The sequence below is a fragment of the Pleurodeles waltl genome, chromosome 5, assembly GCF_031143425.1.
Source record: "Pleurodeles waltl isolate 20211129_DDA chromosome 5, aPleWal1.hap1.20221129, whole genome shotgun sequence".
Classification (NCBI taxonomy): Eukaryota; Metazoa; Chordata; class Amphibia; order Caudata; family Salamandridae; genus Pleurodeles; species Pleurodeles waltl.
The window spans coordinates 1,773,993,940-1,774,013,008 of NC_090444.1; the positions used below are offsets into that span (position 1 = coordinate 1,773,993,940).

Sequence of the window (19,069 nt, forward strand, 5' to 3'; positions counted from 1 at the left end):
AACGCTACGTCATGGGTAAGGGTGCCACAAGGGCTTCTGTGAGTAGAGATGTGTGAACCCACGTCTGTACAGGTCAGCACCAACCCAAACATGAAGCCAGAAGTGGTGGGTGTACATTGTAGGGAAGCAAGATCTGCACACATTCTGCAGATGCACTTACATGCAATTACAGTGAATAATGGAAGGGGTGGCAAAGGGATGCATTTAGAGGGGGAATGGTTCTATATGTACAAATGTTGCGTAAGGATGAGATAATGAAGTCCAGAGTGCAGCCTTTGGAGTGGTTGTATGTATGTGGGTGGATAGTGCTACAGAAACAAGCTCTTTTGGTGGAGACATTCCCTGGCTAACTAAAGTCCACAGGATAGATGCTGCTAGTGTTTGAGATGAATGAGTGGCTGCACACTTAGTCAGTGAAGTAGGTGAAAATGTGAGACATGCTGTGTGGATTTCAAATAGGGAAAAGGACAGATGGATTTCTGGATGACAGGGAGGCTGACATCTCATTTCTGTGCATGTGCTTAGTGTAGAATTAGGGAACCAACTGGGATACGTTCATTAGAGCTGGGTGGGGGGGAGCAATGAATATAAGACAGGAGTCTGTGATGAAAAAAATGCACAGCAATTGTTACTTAGGAAGTCTGCAATATGTGGTGCATTACCAATATGGACCAGGCAATATTGCATGTAAGCAAAAGAGTGAGGGTGTAGAAGTATAAAGCGTGGGTGGTATTGTGGAGTGTTGATAAGACTGATGGTGAAATGGCTGTGCTTATTATGTTTTGCGTGTGATGGAGAAATATGGTCCTGTAACAGGTGCCCACATAGTATTGTTTGGCAGGGAGAAGGGGGTGGGCAGGTATGTGACTTGTTTAGGCAATTTGAATCAGGTGCAGGTTGGAGATGGCTACCACACTGAGCACTTTAGAGCATACAAAATGGATGCTAGAATAAGTGGTCTTCAAAAGACTGTGCACCACTGGTCATTCTGAGGCTGGGCAAGCAGGGTTTTCTGTGTCTTATAAGCACATTACAACAGCCGGCGGGGGTGAATCAATGCTAGGTTTTCATAATATTCACATAGAACACATTTACATACATTGAAGCTCAGTGGAACTAATTGACAGTCAAGCATTATCCTTAAAATATGCAATGGATTCGGCCCTCCTAGATCTCCGTTACACGTCATAAAAAATCAATAAGATATAGTTTTTGTGGTTCTGAAATATATAAACATTGATAACCAGTGATTTTCAGAATTAGCGAAAACACTGGACAAATACCCACTGTAATTCCCAAAACATAAACACTAAAAACAGGAAACCATAGGTATGTTTAACAAATATATGGCTCCATTGATTTAGGTAGTGGGCCCATTTCCTTTAAATATCTATCTTGGACAGATGAGTCTCATTTTCTTTTGAGTGTCTCTGTGTGCCTGGCTCGTTCTATACTTTGGTCTCCTGGGAAAGGGCCTTCAAAGAGTAGCTTGTAACTGAGTGACCAGATAGATATAAAATTCAACGGTCAAGCAAAATAGACATTGCTGTTCTATGTAAATCACAACTTCAGGTTCAAGTCATTGAGCCTGGTTTGTACTGTATATTGTTTGTTGTTCTTGACAAATAACAGGAATTCTGTCTTGGTTAGGTTTTTTATAAGGTTCCTACAAATCAAGTAGGACTGTGTATCTGGTCAACATAAATGTTAAAGAAAATGTTGCCGACGGCAGGCGTATACCATTTTGGTGGAAGGCTGCTTGGCCGCCAGGATAACTTGACAGATTTCAGGCATGCAAGGAGGCAGAGAGTTGACAGGTTCAGGTGGAGCATCCTCCCTTGCTGCTGCTACAGACGATCCTCCCGAAGGGGCAGCCTGATCGGAGGATGGATGCTCATTTTCAGAAGCTCAGGATACCAGACTCTCTGTGCCCAATCAGGAGCCACAAATATTACTTGGGCCTGGTCATTCTTGAGAGCTCTGGGCAGAAGTTGTATGGGCGGAAAGGCATACGGGAGGCCTAAACTCCACTTAAGAAGAAAAGTGTCTCCGAGTGATAGCCGCCTTGGAAACGCCAACGAGCAGAACTGCTGACATTGCGCGTTCTTTTTGGGGGCAAACACATCTAACCAAGGGTATCCCCACTGCTGTAAGAGTCCTTGCACCACCTCTAAATGGAGACACTCTTTGTGATCTGCTAGGCGTCGACTGCTGAGTTTGTCGGCCCTGTCAATTCAGAGAACCTGCCAGATGTTGAACCACCAGGGTTGTGCCCTGCTGTTTCAACCATATGCACAGGCCTCTAGACAAAGTGTCCATGACCCCACCCCACCCCACCCTGCTTGTTCAGTACCACATGGCAGTGGTGTTGTCCGTGAACACCTGCACTAACCTCCCCTTGACAGAGGAAAGAAATGCCTTCGATGCCAGCCGGATCTCACGGAGCTCAAGCCGGAGCTGGATTCCGCTGGAGGCCAGAATCCTCTGATCTCCACCTCTACCAGATGGCTGCCCCATCCCAGGAGTGATGCATTTGTCACTATTGTCAGGTCTGGTTGGGAAAGGGAGAGGAGTCTATGACCCAATTGTGGTTTGGAAGTCACCACTGCAGGCTTTTTGCAGTTCCCTCCGAGATCTGGAGCATGTTGGAGAGATTTCCCTGATGCTGTGCCCACTGGAACTTCAGGTCCCACTGCAGAGCCTGCATATGCCGTCTGGCATGATTCTCCAGCAGGATACAGGAGGCCATGAGGCCCAGCAGCCTCAGAGTCATTCTCACCGAAATCCAGGATAGAGGCCGAAACATTGCTATCATAACCTGTATACCCTGGAGTCGCTGCTCAGGAGGATAAACCTGAAAGTGCACTGTGCCCAAAACAGCTCCAATGAGAGGGGGCATCTGAGAGGGAGTCAGTTGTGACTTTGGCATGTTTATGGTGAACCCTTTCGAAAGCAGGAGGTTTGCCATAGTTTGAAGGTGGGCGATGACAGTCTCGGGCGAACCCGCCTTCAAGAGTCAGTCATCGAGGGAGGGGGAGACTGAAACCCCTGACCTGCGCAGATGTGCTGCGACCACTGCCATCCCATTAGTGAACACCCAAGAGGCGCTGGTAAGGCAAAAGGGGAGCACAGTGAAGTGAAAGTGCTAGTGGTCTACCTTGAACCACATGTAACGCCTGTGGGCAGGCAAGATAGGGATGTGAAAATACTCATCCTGCAAGTCGAACACTACCAGCCAGTCTCCTTGGTCTAGGGCAGTGGTTCCCAACCTGTGGTCCAGGGACCCCCGGGGGTCCACGAAGCCTCGTCAGGGGGTCCACGACTGCTTAAAAAATTAAACAATATTACCAGATTAATAAAGTGTATATACATAATGTGGCTAAATGTACAAATGAAAATTTTAAAACATTCTGTGAAGGTCAAGGAATTTAAATTGGAGGCTTAAAATTAAATTAATATGCTCAGATTAATTTGTGGGGTCAGTGCAGGTGCATCAAACTGAAAATAGTATGGGCAATGTGTGGCTTCGATAGAATTTAGAAACTCTCCAACCTTCCTATTAAATTTTGTTTTTTTGTTTTTTTTATTTAGATTTGCTTGCAGATTAAATACAATGTGTTATCATTCTGTATGTGTTTCATGAATGCTTGTTTCTGTATTTTTTGTGTATTGGTTTGTGTTTGAAATTATCGACAATGTTTAGGCTAGGGTCATTGGCTTTCAGTATTGACTCCGTGGGGGGGTCTCCAGATTCCAATAATGAATCAGTGGGGGTCCCCGGGTTCTAGTAATGATAAAGTGGGGGTCCACAGAAGTCAAAAGGTTGGGAACCACTGGTCTATGGCAAACAAGACCTGAGCCAAAGTGAGCATCTTGAATTTCTCCTTTTTAATGAAGAGGTTTACGGGCGAAGACGGTTGTTCTCTTTGGGTATCAAAGAGTAGCCAGAATAACAACCACTGCCTACTTCTGATATCAAACCCTTTCTGTAGCCCCCTTGGCCAGGAGAGCTGTAACTTCCTCTTGGAGCGAGGTCATATGATTCTTACCAGCCGTTCTTGCATTGGTGGTATAGGGCGAGGAATATATTGGAAAGTTTGGGAGTAGCCCCTCAGAATGATCTGCAAGACCCATTTATCCAATGTCATGGACTGCCAGTGGAGGAGAAGGTGTTGGGTTCTCCCCCGAACTGGGCAACCATGGCCTTGCATAACCAGACTAGGAAGGCTTTGAGGCTGCAGCTGCCCGGGGCATGGTGGTGGATGACTTCTAGCTACCATACACAAGGGGCGGAATACACTGCGTCCACATCCACGCCCTCGCACAGTTTGCACAGGGTGTGCCTGGCATAAGGCTGACACGGTGTTGCGCCCCTTCTATAACCAGGAAAGGCAGACTGGAGACGAGGTGTCACTGAGAGGCCCAAGGACTTGGCCGTAACGCACGAGTCGTTGAAGCATTCCAGTACTGAATCTGCCTTCTCTCCGAAGAGACAAGAACCCGTCAAAGGGCATGTCCATGAGATCTCAGCCAGGCGTAGTACCATAAAGCCACCTTCGATGAAACCGCTCTACGCAGCGAGTCAGTCAGCCCCAAATGACACTGGTGAACTTTGCTGCATCTCTCCTGTCTTTTACTGCTTGGGAGAGGATAGCTCAGCCTACTCTGAGACCCGTGGCAGCACTTGTGCAATGTATCCCACAAGGTATGGGAATACTGGCTCAACAGGCATGTGCTGTTCACCAACCGCAATGCAAGGCTGGTGGATGAAAACATTTTCTTGCCTAAGCTGTCCAGCCTCTTGGATTCCCTGTCTGAGGGAGCGGCAGGGAACGTGCCATGGGAGGTTGAGGCTTGGGCTACCAATCTTTCAGGGGATGGTGTGTTGGGTGACGAAACTAGCATTACCTGGGACAGGGCGATGGCAGTGGGCAATTGTCCTGTTCACAGGAGCCCTTGTGCTGGGCTTGGACCAAGTTCCCAGTAGGACATCTGTCAATGCTTTATTAAAGGGCAACAGGGGTTCAGGGGAAGAAGCCCCAGGCTGAAGCACTTCCATCAAGAGGGTAGTTTCGACTACCACAGAGGGAATCGTGAGGCTAAAGACCTCAGCTACCCTCTTTACCACCATTTCATTGGATGCTTCCTTCTCCGTAGCCACGGTTGGCGGTTGACATTTTCGAAAACGGAAAGACTATGGATTACAGTGCTTTCCTTCCACAGATCTGCATATGTATTACTCGACTATGCTGCATACAGAGCCATGCGAATTGTATGATCATACTGAACATTGCCTTTCAGTGAGGCATCTTTGTTTGCCATATGCAGTGCTTAACTTGTGACAGTGTTAGCCCTTGCTCTGCAACAATACTTATTTTTCTAAAGACCGGCACGTATTTATCAGAGTCTACCACATGGTGGTGCTGTTTGTCTATTTATTAGCAGCGTTCATTAGGGCTGTATTTAAAAGGACTTTCTTTCAATCCATACATTTTAAGGTGCAGTGGGTGGTGCCAGCTGCTGTGGACTCATCTGAAATACCGTGGTCTCTTGCACTTACTTTTTAACACATGAAACACAGGCCACATGTATGAGCTGAGCAGACAGCTCCTAGCTGTGATCTTTGTTTTGGTATGATGTACAGGTAGAATCCATTTGAAAAGTGGTGTTACATTGAGTCTTGCAGACGTGTGCTCTCTACCATTCTAATACACAAATAGCTTCCTCAGATGACCTTGCACTTGGTGTTGGACGTTGACGCTAGTTTACTGAACTGAAGTGCACTTAGAGTATTTAATCAAAATCTCAGATGTGCTGCACAATTGAAGGGTGTGTATTGTGATCATGCAAATGTTGTGACTGATGCCCTTTGTCCATTATTACCTTTTTTGATGTTGTGCTAAAGCGATGATTGATTGCAAGATGGATCGTTCAAGGAAACACATAATGCTGTTGGAAAGTGGACGGTAGTGCTTGAGTCTGAAATCATCTCCACCTTTCTTGGTAAATAAGATATTCTGGAAATTTGTAGGCATTGTAGAGTTTTGCAGAGGCAGTTGAGGTTCCTCTCTATCATACACCATTTATTTATTTAATAGCCGTGGGAGCTCTTCAACAAAAACAGCTCAAAGAAAAGCAGTAGATTGAAAGAGTAACAGATCATAAATTTCCTAGTTCTTTAATTTCCATTCAAACACATCAATACTCCCCCTTCTAATCATAATTAATTACTCTTTCCTTCAAAAGTCAAAAAATGTAAGTCCATTCCCTTCCAAGTTCACCGAACAGTGCTTTTCTTTGAGCCGTTTACTGTGAAATATTTGCTGTGATCTTTACTTACACAGGAACTTATTAAAAAGGTTAAAGCCTTTGTCTTTAGGATAATTGTATACTTGTTCAACGGGTGCCTCAGCATTATCATAAGGGTAATTGATTGTTCATTCAGTCAATATTTGGGGTTTTAGGGTGTATTCCCCATTGCAGTGCACCGTTGCAGTTTTAGATGTCGAATTAATATAATCTAAGAAAGGTTTGTTTGGTGCGCCATTTCTCCCACTAAAATACACCCCTTCTGGTTGAGACTATTTCTTCTCACACTTTATGGCACCCTATGCTCCTGAAGGGAATATCAGGTCAGAAACTGTCAGTTTCTTGAAACCCCACTGCTCTCTAAGGACCTTTTACAGTGACCTGGCATCTCAAATTCCCAATACTGGCATGCTGGATTCAGGATCTCAAGCAGTTGAGGACTTCTTTAAAAACACATCTTTTATGCTTATGTTCTTCTTTCTTATGGGATTTCTTTGTGTTGTTCAGGTTGGCCTTCCCCTGCCCTTTTTTCTGTCCTCTTTTCTGTTCCCAGCCCGTCATACTGTTTGGTGACTGTTGCACTCAATATATAAATAAGTAATCAAAATGTACGACTCCCATTCGCAAATCAGGGAGGTGCAATCCGCACCATAACTGGTTTGCGAATTGGGAATGCAATTTGCACTGCAACCTGTACACTGAGACGTTGCGTCATAATTTGCACATTGGTAGGAGAGTTACAAAACAATCTTCTTAATGAATAAAAATCAGGCAGGTCCCAAGTTGCGACCCCATGAGATTGCTTGTAAAATCAGGAATGGAGTCCTACAAAAGACAGCAGCCCTCCGTCTTTGCATTTCCAAACTGGATAAAAACCTATCCTGCTTGGGAAGACATCGGGACAGCAGGACTCCCTGCTCCTCCCGGGGCCCCCGGTATGGATCCCAAAGGGGAAGCTGTGCCATGGGGCCAGCTCCCCCTTTGTGAATCAGATGCCCCGTTTGAGGTGTTGCTATTTGATCAATGGTTTGGGACTGCAAATTGGGACAAATCATCAATACATTCCTCTCTAAATAGCATTAAGGAGCTGGTTGCCATATTTGCTATTTGGACAGGTACATGTCGGAAAGACATTTCTGATACATAAAAAGCCTTTTTGCAAATAGGAAAAATGTATTTTGTGGATATAGACCCTGTGATTTTGTGACTCGAAGGCTTTGCAATCACAAAATACCTTTGAACACCTGGGCCTAATTGGGCTAGGAGGGTGAATGGTCCAACGATGCCTGTGGGCATTTGCGGTGGTGGTGGGGTGCTGGTGGCGGTAGTGAGTTGTTGAGCATAGTGACTAGGCCGAAGTGTAATGGATGAATCTGTTGGTAAGGTAGAAGGTGGAATATTATGGACTGACCCGTAGGGAGTGTCAAGGAAACTGAAAAGGCTTATGTGACGTGCTTTGTAGTCCTTCAAGGAGTACTCAACAGGACCTCCAGCACACTGCTTCGCCAATTCACTGGCAGCCTGGATAATGTGCAAGAAGACAACTTACGATAGGCTTGTGCTAAGCATCCCTGAAGCCCCTTGCGTCATAGTAAACATACTGAGCTTCTGCATCATCATAAGACTGAAACTTACATGTAAACATGAAAAATGCAATGCCAACGCCTAATGACAAAGAAACCCAACACAGATAATCTCTCATCCACTGAAACAAATGACAGCATCAGCTCATGCATTTTTAATTTAAATCTACTTGTGTTCAAACCAAGCTTAAAGTCCTCTCCGTCGGGCAGGAAATGACCCCGTGTGTTTTCTCGTTGGATGTAGCGTTGGCATGAGAGAAAAACATTTGAGGGAAACAAAGGCTGAGAACAATCGAGAAGACAAATTCTCGATTTGAAGCTGACAAGCATCACTGTGCATCAAAGATCGTTTGCGTGACCAATCTAAAATTCCATCTCGGTGCAGAGTCTGTGCAGGGATTTCTCACTTTTCTGTACAGGAAACACAATCAGGGATATGGATATTGTGGCCCTTATTCAGGGATGTGTAGTCATGGAAAATCCTAAACTTTCTAAGTCCTCCTCAAATGGCGGCAGCACCTCTGCCAGCAGATTCTCCACTGGAGGATATCCCTTAGACGAAGGATTTAGCACTTGCTCCACAAATCAGAGTATTTTCTGTTATCCCTCAACTCTAGGTCCTGAAAGTCATCATTTTATCAGGATAAATTATGCAGTGCAGTCAATGATATTTTCTGGAGCCTGAAGAGCCCGTTAGAATGGTGTCCCATGTAGCTCTGTATCCCGGATCTTCTTGACGCGGGCCTGCTTCCTGGAACTGACACTTTTCCAAATTAAAATGACTGCTGAGCCTACAAGTAGTCCACCAATAGCTGCAAGGATCGGGGCCCAGAAGGGTACTGTGTCCACTGCTGATCCTGGAGCTTCTGTGGCCAGAGGTATGTTATCTGGAGCCCGACTGTTTTTAAATGTGTAAAGGTATGGGTTCTCCTACAAGGGAAAGCACAAATATTATTAGTCAATGAGCATAGGCACGTTTAGTATTTTTTATCATTTCCCACTAACAAAGAAGAAAATAACAATGATGAATACTTATATTCTGTTTGAAAGTCATATTTAGTCGCTGGTTCATAACATTACACACATTTTCCTATACTCCATGTACGGCTCCATATGCAATAAATAGTATACATGAGCTATCATATAGATCTGGTGCCACCAGCAAACGATGTTGACCTGTTGCAGTGCAGTGCCACTTTGCCCACCTCTACATCTTAAAATGGTTTACAGCCGAAAGCTTGGCAGTGCAGTTGGTGGGCTCCAAGTTCTAGACTAACATGGTGTCTGTACCACCCCAAGCATCTTTCTCTTTCTCCTTGGATGTTTTCTTGGATTTGTGCTTTTTGGCAGAGTTTTTGGATCCTCTCCTACTACTACTAATAATAATAATTAGCATGTCTTCACACAAACACATATGCCCTTTCCCGGGTCTCCAGACACTGATATTATGTGTTAACTATTACCAAACTCAATTGTACTAATTTAACCGCAGAAGCACAAACAGCCAGGTTTAAATCTGTGCCTTCAACATTACATGCAGGCTGCATTAGTTCAGTGGGCTATCTTACAGGCCTATCCCGAGGTATTTCTCAAGCTGTAGATGGGGTGCTCCTCAGGCATGGTGTCCCCTCAGAATTTGGCCAACCTCCATTGGTCGCCACACTCTGTAGTTTTGAGGGGGCAGCCCCTCTTGACTCTCTGCACAAGTCCTGGCTGACAGCAGCTGATTTTTAGCTTGTTGTGCATAGTTGCAGACTGGCTACTGAATGTTATTGAGCACCAGTGGTTGGCACCCATATTCAAAACACTTTTTTTTCATTGAGTCCAAATAGAAGAAGTCCAAATTTCCCTTCCTCCATATTGGCCGCATGGCGCCTAATCAGAACGCCGCTATTCTGACTTTTTGTTCACTATGAGGATCCTGGACTCTAGAATTCGGATTATCCACATTTAAAATACGAATATATTCTGATGAATAACGTAATGCCTTGAGAAGGCCCTTGGTGGACACACCACAAGGGGCGAAACACGTGTCGGCTGTCTCTTCTTGCAACTTTCAAGAATCCTTCCCATATCCGGATCTAATAAATGCACCTGAACTAAAAAACGTGGACCTGATACATTATTGTCTGCTTGCTGCCTGTAATTTTACAATAACTTTTACAGTGATTTAAGTGGGTTCTCAACTTTAGTATTTACACACTTCTTTTCAGTTTAATATAGCGCAAACTCAACCCAAAGGTATTTGAGCACTTTACATAAGCACCAGTTTCATTGCACAAAGACACATTTATTTTTTGTAGACATGGGGGAGAGTGTCCAGTACAACAGGATGTTGAGGTGACGCCAAGACTTGAACCTGGTTCCCCGGCTCCAAAGTGGGCAACTCTGGCTGTAACGCCACCTCTAGTAGCCGCTATCTGTACAGTAAAAACATTAGCATATCAGATCTCAGATTTAACAGTAAAGATGCAACAAGCAGTCAATATCTTCTCAAACCCGTTCAAAAGATCTCTTACTTTAACATATCTTTTTTATTAGTTGTTTTCAGGAACAGCTCTCTCGTCATGTTCACAAATAGCAATGAGATTTTACAACTCAAGTACCAAACAATAACAGGCGATATACTGCCAATCCAATTCGGCGTAATGGTTAGGGTCCATCCTTCCTCCTTCCTCCCACCTATCACCTTCCTGCACGTACATCCTTTACTCTAGCAGTAGTTTACTGTCATATGTACATCAGGGTCCATGGTTTCCCATCCCCTATGCCCATCCTTAAAAGCCACTCAGGGTGGATCCTCACCCGCCACCAAGGTCCCCTTGCGTTCCTCTCTTTCAAAAGATCTATTTAAAATATTTGCTTTTGAAACAGCCAAGCTACCCAACTCTTTAAGTCTTAATTCCAATTTCACGTATAAGTAAATCCTTTCAGATTGACCTCAAACATATTCAGACATAACACAAATCTCTAATGGTCACCTGCCACAAAGAGAGCAATAAAACAAAGACAGATCTGTCATCCTAGTAAGATCCTGGGCACTGGGTGGCAGAATACATCCCAACAGAGTACAGGTGAAAAGAGGCACTTTACATTATTGGCAGAATTTACAGTATAGTCATACAGGTGGGAAGGCAGTAAAGGTATGCAAAATTGCGTATGTTTGATGGCATTTTGCAAACATTCATGAACATTTTAGTAAATTAGTTTTCAGTGTAAAATATGGTTTACTTGTATCTAGCATGACTTCTTTTGTACACGAGGGTATACCCCCTTAAAGAAGTCTTAAGACATACTAGCGGCCAACTGGTTTTAGTAGAAAATCTCTCTTTGCAAGACATTTTCTGCACACAGACAGACAGAATTATGCGTAATTGCATAATGAGAAATTTCCTGAAATTTCGCAAATTTTGCGTGATGTGATTCAGGAATTTTGCAAATTTCACAGACATTATTCAATTTTCTCATAGACCTTTGAAATAAGGTAGCATGTGCTTTTGGATAGTCAAGTTCAGTCTAAGAGTGTAACTCGTGTAACGTTTTCTAATAAAATGCTAACACGTGTGCTATTAACAGTATTTTCAAGCTGGTAATGCGCACAACTGAGTTTTTTTTTAAAAACAAGCGCACAAGTCTTATAACCTTTGGTGAAGCACATTCCATGGTGGTGTGAATTCCTTATCATTAATTGTTGCATGCTTTGCAACATCGAATGCTTGCAAGTTGTACTTTTACTGCCATTGAAACACATTGATCATCCTAAGTGTGTGTAGGTCACTAATATGCATTGCAAGTACCACCCGCATTGTAAGTTTCTAGTTGTGAGTTTTTGCTTAATGCGCGCCTTATCCTCTGTAGCGCTCAAGTGATGTGGTTTCTTATCACTCATTGTGCTCAGTCTGCTGCTGCTTGTGTTCTCCTTAAGGATAGTATCTGTGTGCATTCTGAAACGGTGTGTTTTATCATTTTTGTGTGTTCGTCAACGTTGCATGTTCCTCAAGTTCCAGTAGTGTCTGTTCTCCAGGTATAATAAGTGACGCTCCTGGAAGAAGAATTGCTGGATTTACTGTTATTTGAAAATGGCCGCTCCATCATCTCCTGACGTCCTCTGAGAAGGCCACCAACTGTAATGGAACGTTCATGGATCAACCGTTGGGCAGAACCATGAGGACAAGGGGAGGGAAAGGGAGTGTACCACTCAAGACCAATGTGTTATACAACACATATTATTAACACACACTGACTGATATTACATACCAATAAACAAAATATAGATGCACCTAATACCAATTTAACACCAAGTGGAGAGGTTTCTCATGTCTTGAGTCTCCTCGTTGACGTGAAGTTCTCATTCTCAAGCGTCATGGAGTATGCCTTCTCAGTCTTCCTTATATGTCCATCCAACAGATTCATGAGACCTCCATGCTCGTGTGTTGCACGTTTTCAGGGACACACTTTTCTCATCCTCCTTGAGCTCAAGGTCGGCAGACTTTCTAATTTTTCATTAACATCCTGTAGTGTGTATTTTTCTGTTTTGCTTGTTCATCACTGTCCTGTAGTGGGGTTATTGCAGATCCACATTGCTCATTTAGAAGTTGGGGAACCTCCATATTTCCAATGATGGGCATTACTTGGCTCTGCTGTTGAAAAACTTAGACTCTGATGCCCATCCAGCAGAGAGTCGCAGTAGTTGAAGCCCCATTCAAATTAGGGTCGGGCTTCTGTCCCTTATTTTTCTTGGCTTGGACTACCATACAAGGCATGGCAATTTTGGGCTGGAAAAAAACAGAAAAGTCCCCGACTCCCAGACAGAAAACCCCTTGTACATTAGGGACGATTATTTTATGTTTCACAGAAACAAATCACCCGTTTGGGGGTTTGTTTCTGTAAAACAAACTAGAATGCTTAGTCGAAACAATATGGCGGCCTGTCAGGCACTCAGGTTGGCCGAAAGTGAATTTCCTGAATCAGTTACAGCAAAATGATCCCCCCCATTTACCCAATGGGCAATGTGGTCTTCCACAGGTTGAGGGGAGATGAGGGCCTTCACCCCCTGACTCCCTCGTGGGTCACGCACCGCCAGTCTGAAGGACGCATTAAGGCCCTTGGACAACCATCTTCTGGTCCTGAGTTTGAAGGAAACATTTGAGATTGCAGAGAACACTTAACTGGAATTTGGCATTTCTGGCTGCATCTCTTTGATGTGGAGACCAAAGTGGAGGTTTTGCGGAGGTGATTGTTTTGGGTGTACGGCCAGTGTTAAGTTCATTTGTGAAGTCAGTGCGAACTTTCTGCAGTTTGTTTGTGGAGACTGCAGTAGAAATGTTCGATTGGGCACTTATTCTTGATATAAGAGTATCATTTGCATATCGCAGGAGGGAGAAACCTTGTTTTCTTAAGTGATCACCCAGTAGCTTCATATAACAATTAAAAAGTAAGCTGGCAAGAATGAAACATTGAGGGGCTCAAATGAGACATTGATGTGATTAAGATTAGGGCCAGTTTGTTTTATTTTGATGCATTGCAATCTCTCGGAGACACAGGATCTGAACCAGCTGAGCACTGTCCCTTCAATACTCGTTTTGCTGCCAAGGGTTTGTAAGAGGGTTTTGTGATCAGTGGGCTCAAAGGCCTGATAGGACTTTCCCATTTAAGGGACAGAGCAGCATCAACACTTTTTGGTTCAGAAGTTTCATTCGTAAGACCATATCAGAACCTAGAATGGAAATTTTGTAGGCAATAACTGTTGGTGGTGTAGTCTTTTAGCTGCTTTATAACACATTTTGAAGAAGAAGAGGAGGTCAGTGATGTATCTGTAGTTGTTGAGCATTTTTTTGTCCGTATAAAGTTTTTATTTTTTAGAAGAGGGCGAGCATGGCTGATCGTAAGGAAATCCAGGTGCGAGTCCTAGTTCGGAGATTATGGTTTGTAGTTAGAGGGGAGGAGATGGCTTATATGGTTCCATAGCTTCAGTAGGTGGGCTCGAGTCTGAAGAAAAATTGAAGGTTTAGGTTTAGTGTTTTTAAGAGCATTCTTCAATGTTTCAGTAGCATTGGAACTGAAGGCACTGTAGGTAGCAGAAGCATTTTTGCTTCTTGGTGATATGTATGCTCTCTGTGCCAGATATGGGAGGGTGTTAGCCTATGTCTTCCCTAATTGCCTTAACTTTGTTGAAGAATTGGAGGTTAGATCATTGTATTTTTTCCTAGTGAGAAGGAGGAATATGTTGTATAGGTTGTTTCTTTATGATTTGGAAAAGCTAGGCACTTGAATACATTTAGATTTTAGGAGAACAGTCTGTGGCACACTATTTAGTTTATTTTTAGGTTCCTTCATCTCCTTTCACGTCCCAGTAGAGGTTTGCACACTTTACTTAAATGATCATGGATCTTTTTAACTTAGAGGTTGTGGGTGCGTCTTGTTTCATGATGCTGGAGATCTCTTTATTATATTGCTATACTAGCTTAGAGGAGTCAAGGGCTATAATGCACTGGTGACTTCCCCCGAGAGAATCAGAGAGGGTAGGGTTTTTTGTCAATTAGTTTAAGGCTTCCCAAGTTTACTGTTACCGCCTCCTGTGCAGCAGGTAGTGGGTGTGTTGACATAAGAATTTTCAATAGACCGAGTTCATGATCGCCTCAGTCCACCTAAAGTTGGGGATTTATCTGTGGTCTTTCTTTGCAAAAATCAGGTTTAGGATGGAGCCACAAATGTGAGCAGAATGGATGCAACGCTGTAAGAAATTATTGTCAGATAGAAAGGATTTGAGGGGAAATGTATATCTTTGTCTTTTCCGCTGTTGAAGTTGAAATCTCCCAGAAACATCTGGCCACAAGAGGAGATGAGCTGATCCATGTTGTAGTCGAGCAAGTCTTCAGTGAAGTGTACTCATTGCGGTCATGGTCCGGAATGAGAATGGATATGGATGTTGCACTGGAAACCATGGACCTACAGTTTGTTAGCACAATGTTGATGTGGTGAACAGGTAGTGGGTCGCTAGTGTGAGAGAAGGTAAAACTTCTATGGAGATCTTTCAGGAAACTGTGTGAATGGATATGAGTTGTAGAGTGAACAGGTGTGGATAGTGAGTTTGAGGATGTGTATGTCTAAAGGTGTTTGATGTGGTGTGTGTGTGTGTGCACGTGCCCTTGGGAGAGTAAGTGAATTGAACTGTAATGGGAGGGTCCACAAAGCAGTTGCTGTGCTCAGACTGCACATAGGAGAGAGAGGCGTAGAGTGTTCTTTGCAGTCCGGCTACTCATGGAGTATTACAGCATGAAGTTCATCAAGTTTCAGTTTCAGTTAGATGTGGTGATGGGTGAGAGATTTGTGCTTTAGTCAATATGAAGGATCTGTTGTGGAGCTGGCCATTGAGTTGTACATGAGTTGTACATCTCATGATGAACATGAGTTGTGCTGCTTGACTCCATCTGAGATATGTTGATTTGCATGCTGGTCTTGGTGTGACCACACTTTATCAGAAGGTGGTTTGACAGAGGACGCCAGACTAGTAGCTCAAGCAGTAAAGGGTAGGGGTGGGAACTGACAATAGGATTAGAGTCAGTAATTCCTGAAAAGATGGAACTTGAAGTCCCACAAGCAAGTTGTGTTCTAGTTATTGGCACTGGGCTACATTTAACGTGTTCTTTCTAAGGCATCATGGCCTCGTGTCTGAATATTTTCAAGTTCCTCTGGAAAGGATTTACTCGTACATGGGGAAGGAGACTATTGAATATTTACTCTTTGAATCCGAAATTTTCAATGTTAATCGTGTTCCAATTAATTAACTTTGATGTTGCAGGTCATCAGTTTCCCACTATTAGCATACTTTTTTTTTTGCAAAAAGCTGTTTAAGTTTGTGAATAATTAATGTTGATCCTGTAGGTCCCAGTTCTAAGGTAGCTAGTTAAAGCTTTATATGAGGGCTGGGATAATTAAGGGGCCATCTGGTAAGTGGTACCTCAGGGCATTGCAATACCCAAGCAGACATCATGGATCAAAACAACATCCTAGAAAGCCTATGGCTTAGTGCAAGACTGGGCGAAGAGAGCTGTGTGTTTCCTCTGCACCTGATGGCCTCTTGAAGATGACCTCAGGTGTGTCAGGCGCGGCAGCCATTGTTAACCTTCCGCCATTGTTAACCTTCCATATGGAATGAAACTACTCACAAAGACCATGCAAGGTACCCCTCCTCTTAACCCCCCTGAATATGCCGTGATTACAGGCCACTTTACGTACCGACGTCGGGCACTTCAGTTTGGAGCGGTTGTGTGTGAAGTTATTCAAGTTCTGCTTATGACCTTCTGGCTCCAGCTACAAAGACAGAGATTAAAAAATGTAAACATGCAGTTTGTAACTTCTGTTGTGGCAGCGGCTGCCCTCCGTGCCTGGAGGCGGATGGCTTTACAGATAAGCCTCTAAAATGTGCAGCGCTTTCCACAATAAACACGTCACATCGAATTATTACACATATTACTTATATCATTTGCCTGGCCTCTAGGTGCTGACAGTAGGCGTTGATTATTAACAGACTCAATGGTACACCTAATTATCGCAGAAGGATGAGATGCTGATTGCAGCAACCACACACATGCCCCCCCCCCACACACACATCCTATAACAGTTGCATTAATCCGTTGAACTATCTCACTCGATCATACAACATCTGCAACACAACACACCTTGTTCAGGCTATGAATGGGGCTCAACAGCTGGGCGAGGGAGCTTTCAATATGTTAGTTCATGAGTTCACATCACCCTTGTATTCTGCTCATATGCAAAGGGGGCCCGGGTGGAATTTCAATTACAAATTAGTAATCTAAGTAATTTCACATTTCGGTAATTCCACGTTTCTCTTTGACATAGGATCACCGATAATTATGTGATTACTCCTGCTTGCGTAATTATGAGAAAAGTAGGGGTAGGAGGGTTACTATTGCTAAAGCGCACTATCCGAGCACGAGCCACGTTATTTCACATGCAGTGGATCACCTTATTCACACTGTATGTTAATGCTTAAGGTGTTTGGCCATCCTGGACATACTGTGCCCAGTGCTTAACTTGTAAATAAAAAGATGCCAGAGCCCAAAGCCCTCCTCTTAAATATGCGGCTGCTGCAATTAAATGTGCGATTCCTGAAGTCATCTTGGGCCTCTTCAATCCATATAAAGTCACTCCCTGCCCCTTCAGCTCACTCCAGCAGCTTTCTGCTTTCTCCCTTTGAGACGCTTTTTCGTTTTTCTCTTCCTCCATATTTCCCATATGTGTCTTTTGCTCGCAGCAAATGCTTGAGGCAGAAGAATAAGCCCCGGCCCACAAAAATAAGTACCGGTGCTCAGCACCGGAAACAACAAGCACAAATTAAGCACTGACTGTGCCATGCTATTCATGTCCTCTGAGTCTCTCTCCATCCCTTTCACGCTGCACTGTTATTCCTCAGGTAGCTATGTGTTCTCGTCACACTGTAGGTACCACGTTAAACCAGATGTTCGACCATCCTATTCATTTTGTATAATGAGTGTCTGGCAATCACATTCCTGTTGTACTGTTATTACCCAGGTATCTGTACACCCCTTTATACTACAGCGTTATTGGTCATCTATTGTAATATTCTATTTATATTATATCATATCATTTCATGTCATCTGAGCATCCTATTGATACGCTACCATGATATTTCAAGTGTGTAAAGTCATTTCATTAAGACAGTACCATGCCATTTCATGTGTATAGTCATTTTGTTTAAACTGAGACGCAGCATTTCGCTTGTGTATACTCATTCGAATCATACTGCATCACATCATTTCACATCTGTATACTCATTCAATTTACGCAGTACCATGTCATTTTACATAAGTAAAGATATTCCATTCATACTGTGCTATGTTCTTTCATATATGTAAAGTTACTCCTTTCATATGTTACCAAGTCATTTCAATTTTTTCCATTTAATTTACACTGTACTGTGATGTTTCTAGGGGCGGGCGAAAAATTCCACTCCACCGGTAAAGTTCGTGGAGTTTTGCCCACTCCGTGCTCTGCTTGGAGCATGGAGTTCTGGCAAAACTCCACCAACTGCAGCGTGGCGGAGTTTATTCTTACACGCGGCTCACCAATGTTACGTTTGTGAGCGTGTGTGAGAATTTGCGTTCCCTCGCACAATTTTCAGGTGGTAGAACGCCTCCCGGCGATATTTCTTATGCGGGCGGGCACGACCGTTCGTGTTGAGAAAGCTGCCGTTCGAGTAGAAAACCTACTTGAGTGGCAGAAAGAATCAGCAACCTCTGGCCCGTCGTGTGGTGCAGTTGGCGCTGATTTTACAGAGTGGAACAAGCTGCTGGTGCTATAAGTCAGTGCAAGCTGCACAACGTGCCTGAATTCTGCCCTTCTGAAGAACTCTGCTGAATCGCACAGAGTTTTTAAGTAACTCCGCAGAATTCCGTGGAGGTAGACTCTGTGAGTTCCGCCCAGGCCCAGATATTTATTATGTGTAGAGATTCAACTTATAGCATGCCGTTTCATATATATGTATGTATTAAATTCATACTGTACCCTCATTTCATATGTGTACATTCATGCAATTCATACTATGCCATATTCTTTCATATACGCATATTTATTCACATAATACTGTGCGTTCTTTCATTCTTGTGAAGCTATGCCATGTATACTGTACCATGTTGTTCCACAGGGCTATGGCCATTTCGGCGTGACCTCTTTCACTGAAGTGGAAGCAGTCCACCGAGAAGAAACTCAAGTCTGGTGCTCCAGTCTGTAAAAAACAAACTCTTAGACATTAGCACCTCGCTGCAGGATTGATGTGCAGAGTAATGTATAAACAATGTCTACTAGTCTGCTAAATGTGGCCCACAATTCACTGAGCTGCCCTGCAGTGTGCAGTAATATAATCTAATAAAAATGATAATTATTTAAAAAAAAAACATTTAACAAAGTCCACAGGACAAATGTGTCTCTAAATACCAGCATGACTATGATCAGATATCCGATCACTGAGATAGGCAGAAGGTCCCACACATGGAAACGTTATAAATTCCTAATCCTAGGACTTGCTCTTGTACATTATAGACAATTATGAAGTTTACCCCTATTTATATAAGATCCAGATGTACACCAGGGAAATTTAACATAAACTTTAAACTTAATCTTTAAACTTTTTG

At 43.5% G+C, this 19,069-nt stretch overlaps 1 protein-coding gene across 1 annotated transcript in view; it reads right to left on the reverse strand.

Moving 5' to 3' along the window:
* Positions 1 to 7,945: 7,945 nt before the first annotated feature.
* PLB1 (phospholipase B1) overlaps positions 7,946 to 19,069 on the reverse strand; it is a 328,328-nt gene continuing 317,204 nt past the window's right edge. The window contains exons 50-52 of the mRNA XM_069236215.1: positions 18,568 to 18,663; positions 16,131 to 16,205; positions 7,946 to 8,822 (exon numbers count right to left, since the gene is read on the reverse strand). Of these exons, the coding sequence (XP_069092316.1) occupies positions 8,586 to 8,822; positions 16,131 to 16,205; positions 18,568 to 18,663 (408 nt within the window). The 3' untranslated portion in view covers positions 7,946 to 8,585. The remainder of the gene's footprint in view (positions 8,823 to 16,130; positions 16,206 to 18,567; positions 18,664 to 19,069) is intronic.